We start from the raw sequence: 6,846 nt of genomic DNA on the forward strand, positions 1-6,846 counted from the left end.
GTGAAATTGTCGCCCCAAGTCCACGCTTTTGGATCCCGATTCCCCGGCCCATCCCCTTTTTTTTTTTCAGCCAAGTCAATGTCAAGTGTTGCCCCGGCTGACTTACTACAAAAGTTAATTGCACTGCACGCGCACGCCAAAAGGTAAAAAGAGTCTCCAGTCGCGAGTCTCGAGTCTCGACGACATGCACCCGATGCCCAGTGTATCCAGTATCCAGTAACCAGTAACCAGTAACCAGTGCCCCGTACTCTGTATTCAGTACCAATCCCAGACCTCTAGACCTCAACTTGAGGCTCGGGCCACGAGGCGCGTGTGCGCAATATCAGGTTTCCACGTCCACTGGCACAGTGGTTCGACGATTGCCAAAACCAAAGCGATTTTCAATGCAGCAGGCAACTAAAGCTATACAATATTATTTTAATTAAAGTATGAGTAATTATTTTTTAAAGAACTAAACATTGCTTTTTCAAACTTCCTTATATATCGCTCATGAAATTATTTTTCACTTCCTTTTTTAAAAATTTTGACCCACTGTGCGGGGGCAACTGCCACCGTGGTTGTCATTAGTCCGCTGCACTTGCTGTTGTAATTGTGACAGGAGCAACGAGCTTGGATCGCTAAAGGGTCGATCTCCGGTTGAAGGTGCACTTGGTCACCTGTACTTTGGCGGGGGCCTTTCGACTGCAGGGGGTTCCACTGTCCACTGTCGACTGGCGGGTTTTGCTGCTGATCGTGAGTGCCAGAAGCTGATTTCAGCGCGGCTTCCGATAAGCAACCGCTTCCAAGTTGCCTCTTTCATATATTTTTTGTATTATTTTTTCGGCTTTGACAGACGCGTTGATTGGTTTTGTTGGGCGAAGCCGGCGAATGCGGAGCTCTCTTGATTCCATGAGACATGTAAATTGCTGAGAGCTCTGCCGGAAAACACAGAAACTGGTAAAAAACCTTTATTTTTTGGCTGTTTTTGTTGTAGTTGATTGTATTTTGTTGATAGTCACGCTGTGACACGCCCCAAGCCTCCCGTATTTGACAACTTTTTGCATAATTGCAATTGCCAGCAGATGAGCGGCGAAGAAGAAGAGTGATTACACAGCAAGATTATTATGTATTTTAATGTATCAAAAAAATAAACTAGATTTAGATATGTTATGAAAATTAATATTTTTAAAAATGTAGAAACAAAAACTTGCTGGGGGCCTTATAGAATTTGAGTGCTATCATATTTCTTATTTTGTTCAGTGTTCTGCCGAGAAAAAAGCCGCTTGATGGCCGAGGCCAAAAGCCGTGGACCATTCATAAATTTTGAGCCAACTCATAAATACGGCAGCAGAGGCTATCGAGGTGTTGGCCTTACAATCTCACGCCGTGATGATGCCTGAAAAGCCAAAAGCCAAACGCCCTTTACCACGGGCTGGCTTCTTGTCTGATTTAATGCAATGCCAAAACAAATTGTTATGTTGGGGCCGCTTGCTGCCCGCAATTAATCAAAGTTTTCGCATTACAATTAATCAAAAATCGCTATCCTTCTCCGTTGGATTTCTGCAGGAGCTGTAGCTGTAGCTGTTGGCTTTTGCTCCTGGTCATAAATATCTCTGCCAGTTGGCAATATAAGGCATTGGCCAAATAGAATTGGCGGCGTCAAAACGCTCACCTTAGATGTGTCGCACCGATTCCCTGACATATGAGATATATCGAAATTGAGAGCGGCTTTCGTCCTTTCATCGTGCAGCGACCGATGATCAGGCGGCAATTTGATGGCCATGAACAATTGACAGTTGACTTTTGATTCGATCAGCAACGGAAATAAAATTCCATATATCTAGGCTTGAAAACAAGACAATAAATGATCCAAAATCATTTTTGTTATTTTCTGTATTTATTTCCTTGGAATAAATACAATAATATTTGTGGCATTTATTTTGATATACTTCTAAGTTTACTTATTAAATATCTTATTAATTTGCCACCGCACTTTAATCAAAATTACACAATTCCCAGGGCAACGACAATAAAATGACCTTGCACGCGAAATGGCACTAAAGTTGCCATTAAATCGAGGCTTTACTGTGCCAAAAGAGTGCCGCTTTGGAGAAGTGTGGAAAAAATGATGCGATGTCAAGTTATTGACAGGCCGAGTCGATATTAATGACGACTTCATCTTCATTCGCTGGATACGCCGTATATGTGGCCCCTTGCCCCTTCGATTTATCCCCCCGGCTTTTCGTTTTCGTTTCGTTTTGCTGTCGCCGTGTCTTACTAGCAATTATTGAACTAGTTAGCCGGCCCCGAGACAGGAAAGCAGCAGCAGCAGCAGCAGCAGCAGCAGACGATCCCCGATCCCCGATTCAGTTCAGTTCGAGTTCAATTATGATCGTAAGCAAAGCAGCATGCGAAAAAGGCAGAAGGCAAAAGGCAACAGCCAAAAGCCAAAAGCCATGGCGTACGTACATATTTAAGCCAACATGTCAACATAATTTATATTAAATTTTTGTGTCAGATAATGATAGCGCCTTGTGCTGCCGATCGCCGATCGCCGATCCCCGGATCGCGCAAAGTATATCTGCATGAAGCTCCAGGCCGAAATGAATTCGAAATGGGCAGGGGAAAAATATGATATTGTAAACCAGGGACTGGAATATTTTTTTAGATCACAAATTGTAGAAAAACAAGGGAAAGGATGGAAAAGAATTGTTTGTTTTTAAGATTTGCGAATAAATTGTAGGGCCAAAGTTGGCAGCGTTTTCCCTTTTCAACGAGCCACAGCGAATTTCTATTGCATCAACATGAATTTTGCATGACCGACCGGATATGATCGATTCTTTCGGGCTCTGGACATCTGGTTAAGGCCGGGGATGCCCAGTGACCTGTGCTCAGATGTCCTCGAATGTCCTCAGATGTCCTTTTCGGGACGCAATGCCATGCAATCACCCGCGGCTGCACCAACAGAGTGTTAAACGAGGTCCAGCGGGGGTTAATGCCGACCGACGAGAATGCCAATTCAAACCGATTTCGGCACGGTTTCCTAGCGTGCAACCAGAATCCTCCAGCGGCGATCGACGGACAATGGTTTCGGAAACAGTGGAAATCTCCTAAATGCTTTCGAAATGCTTTTGACTTTCGGGCCAGAGAGACGAGACACCAACTGCTACGACGGTCATAAAGGACCCCGGGGCATTAGGAGTGTTAATAGAAAAGTGCCTCTGGCCAGTCAGGTTCCTATGCAGGAACCAAAGGATCGAATGGATCACCGTTTGAGGTGTTGACGAGGCGGCCTTGGAGGGTCGTAAAACTTTGGATTCCAGCGGCACAAGGTCTAATTTTCAATGATTGCTAAATGGTCTCGCAAGGTCATTATGCGATTTGTGAACATTTTGAATAAGTATCTTTCCTTTTGCTACTCTTACACTTGCAAGGGACTTTTTTTCATTAAATTAATATTTAAGTAACCATTATCTAAAAGTCACCAACAATCCAGTTTAGAATTTGATTTGTTTAGACCTTTTGATTTTTTTATGACTCAAGTAACAGAGCCATGAAAGCTAGCTGGCGCTGGCCACTTTCATTAGGAGCTGAAGCCCCTTTTATTTTGAGGGGTTGTTGCTGGAGCCTAAGGTCTGGGGCGCAGACCTTTTGTTTTTGTAAACCGGTTGGCAGTCGGCACGCGACAGAGCCAGGTTTTAAGTTTTGGTTTGCAGACGTCTGGCAGCTGAAAACGGGCAAAACACTCAGATGAAACCGTTCCCACTCGAAGGAGGGAACACTCAAACTGAGGCAACGTCGAGCAACTTGCAACGAGCAGATGCAATTTGCAGAGAGCAAGAGAGATGTGGCTGGCTCTCCGTAAAAATCAGAGGAAAGCACTCCGCTCAAGAGACGATCCTTGAGTGATGATGCTGTTGCACCTTTTCGAGGGGCAGGTAGACAATAACGCAGGTGAGATCCCTAGGCCCTGGGTCCCCTATAAATAGCCCGAACGGAACGGGGAAGGGCATCAGAACGGAGCCAGCGCTCAAGTAGAGACCATCCCAGTCATTATAAAAAAAAAAAACAAAAAACAAAATATTTCACATTCGAAATCCTTCGAAAACTCTAAGACACAAAACACAAAAATGGCTCTGGGCAATGAGAATCAGTCCTTCTTCTACGACGACGAGTCGGCCACTTCCCCGGTCAGTGGGCCTTCTGTCATCCGGCGGAATGCCCGGGAACGCAATCGCGTCAAGCAGGTCAACAACGGCTTCAGCCAACTGCGGCAGCATATTCCCGTGGCCATAATTGCCGATTTGAGCAATGGTCGTCGCGGAATTGGACCGGGTGCCAACAAGAAGCTCAGCAAAGTCAGCACACTGAAAATGGCCGTAGAGTACATACGCCGCTTGCAGAAAGTCATTGATGAGAACGATCAGCAGAAGCAGCAGCAGCAGCAGTTGCAGTTGCAGCAGCAACATCTGCACTTCCAGCAACAGCAGCAGCAACATCAGCACTTCTATGCCTGGCAGCAGCAGTTGCAGTTGCAATCGCCCACTGGCAGCGTGAGTTCCTGCCACAGCAACAACAGCAGCGGCAGCAACAGTTCCTACTACACACCAGCCCACTCATCGGCGATCCCAGCAGCAGCCACATCGTCGGCGTCCTCCGACATCGTTACCAAGTTGGAAACCAGCTACGAAGACTATCGCAACAACTCCTGCAGCTCTGGGGCCGAAGACGAGGACATCCTAGACTACATATCCCTCTGGCAGGACGATCTGTAGGTTGCCCATCCTCAAAGTCCACTGCAATCGCTAGTCGCTTTCAACCATCACAACACACAACAAACCATTGATTGCCCAACAAGTATTACCTCAGCCACAAAGTATTTATACTCCCCAAATGATTTTTTTTTCGACTGTACAAATTAGTTTTTAAGTCTTTATATAGTTTATAAGACTAGCTCGTAGATGGAAGACAATGTAAACTTAAGAACATCTTTTTTTAACACAAACATGGAGGACATTAAACTGATAATTATAATGAAATTAACAATTTGTTTCTTTGTGCAAAAGGGTCGAGGAAGTTGGTAAGGTAAGAATTACATATTCAACCTTTAACGAAAACCAAGGTTATAAATTATTAGTGCAATGCGTTACAGACTCAAGACTAAAATCCGAAATAACAAAAGGTTGTAAAGATTGCGTTTTGGCAAAATAGAAAGTAAGCTAAATATTTGTTGTAATTTCCAGTTTTGTTTTCTTATTATATATTGCTTTAGATAAATACCAAAAAAATATATCAAATCACCAACATTCGAGCTGTTACCGTTAAGTATTCACAAGATCACCAATCAGTGGACGGTAAATTGTCCTTACAATTTGTCAGAGCTTCTGGATCGAGAAAGCAGCTCTGCATAAATAATGCCGGATTGAGTAGGGTAAAAACAAGCAAAGTAATTTCCTTGCTGCATTTTTGCATACGGCAGAGTTAATCAGAGCCTGGGTGCCGACAATTCCCAAGCGATCGATCGATCGATTGTTGAACTAATTTTGAATTATTCCAGAAATGCAGGGGAAGCAAGAGGAGCAAAAACACAGGCCGACAAATGTTCAGATCGCCCCCGACAAAGCTAAGCAACAAAAAAAAAAAGAAAAAAGAGGAATTCGCTGGGGTCTTTTGCAACGGAAGCTGTCGCGATGAATTGGCAACAGATAAAATACGCATAAGCTGCATATATATATATATATAGCAAGCAAATGCCGAACGACATTGCACATTGTGGGATTTTACTATGCGATTTTTTTTTTAACTTTTATGCATCCCACGCGCATTTCCTGTCCTGCGAACTGGACCTCATTAATAGATAAAAAAAAAAGAATATTGGGGGTGCGCACTTCCGTCAATTGGGGGCTGTAGCTCCGGAACTCTTGACTTTGAGGCATATAACTGATCTCCTCTTTCGGCCAAGTTTCCGTGGCAATCGATTCGCCATGCGATGCAAAGGAAGAGCAATGAATTCGAACGGTGGTGCACCTGAAGAAATTTGTAGCCAATTTTATATCAGTTCAAGGCAATTCCTAGCTTAAGACAAATTTTTCACCCGTTAAAACTAGTTGATTATTTCAATTACTAGGATATCAGTAGAAAGATGTCTCAAACTTATAATTTTTTGTAAAATTCCAATTACAAAACGACCATGCATTTCGCAAACTGTTCTTTGATGCAGCTTTTGAGCCAAGAATCGAACGGTTCTGGGGCCCACAGCTCTTTTCATGGCGCATTTATCGAATTATTATTTCCGGCGTTTTTCCTGTTTTTGCATTGCATATATGAAACGGCTTAGTACTGTACTGTACAAAAACCAAAACAAAATAAAAACAAACTCAAGGACCGAGTAAGGATTCTCCCAGCAAGGGAGATGGTGATTTCAAGACCCCCTCTTCGGGGATTCGAAGAACGAGAAAGGTCGAGGGGGTTTGCTCTCCACCATTGGCGGTCTCGATGGGCGGCATTCGACACAATGTCTCGGCGACAGCAAACGGTGCAAAATCGAACGCTTTTTGTGTGAAGTTAATAATACATTTGACATGGACCCGAAAAGGGGATCGATCCCAGAAATATATGCAGAAATATGTAGCATATCGATCCAGTTCGCCCCGGGTACGAATGAAAGCCCCTTTGGGGTATTGCTCGTATATGTATATATACCCCGTAGTCTGTGAGCAGATGGGAATATTACAAGTGAGCTGAGTTACGTAATAGTAAAATTATATATGAATTATATACATTTTTTTAAGTTATATAAAACAAGACCAACGGTTTTAACGTTATTTATTTTCACATATAAATTTACGATAGTTTAGAAGTTACGGA

At 43.5% G+C, this 6,846-nt stretch overlaps 1 protein-coding gene across 1 annotated transcript; it reads left to right on the top strand.

The window, feature by feature from the left end:
- Positions 1 to 4,009: 4,009 nt before the first annotated feature.
- Positions 4,010 to 4,979, top strand: LOC108092834 (achaete-scute complex protein T5). Its single transcript, XM_017192637.2, has one exon. It carries the CDS (start codon positions 4,110 to 4,112, stop codon positions 4,752 to 4,754), a length of 645 nt encoding a protein of 214 aa, XP_017048126.1. The 5' UTR covers positions 4,010 to 4,109; the 3' UTR covers positions 4,755 to 4,979.
- Positions 4,980 to 6,846: the final 1,867 nt, after the last annotated feature.

Source organism: Drosophila ficusphila, unplaced genomic scaffold (assembly GCF_018152265.1).
Source record: "Drosophila ficusphila isolate 14025-0441.05 unplaced genomic scaffold, ASM1815226v1 contig_198, whole genome shotgun sequence".
In the NCBI taxonomy this organism is placed as follows: Eukaryota; Metazoa; Arthropoda; class Insecta; order Diptera; family Drosophilidae; genus Drosophila; species Drosophila ficusphila.

Coding starts and splice junctions, on each gene's coding strand:
- LOC108092834 (XM_017192637.2), top strand. CDS start 4,110: ATGGCTCTGGGCAATGAGAATCAGTCCTTCTTCTACGACGACGAGTCG.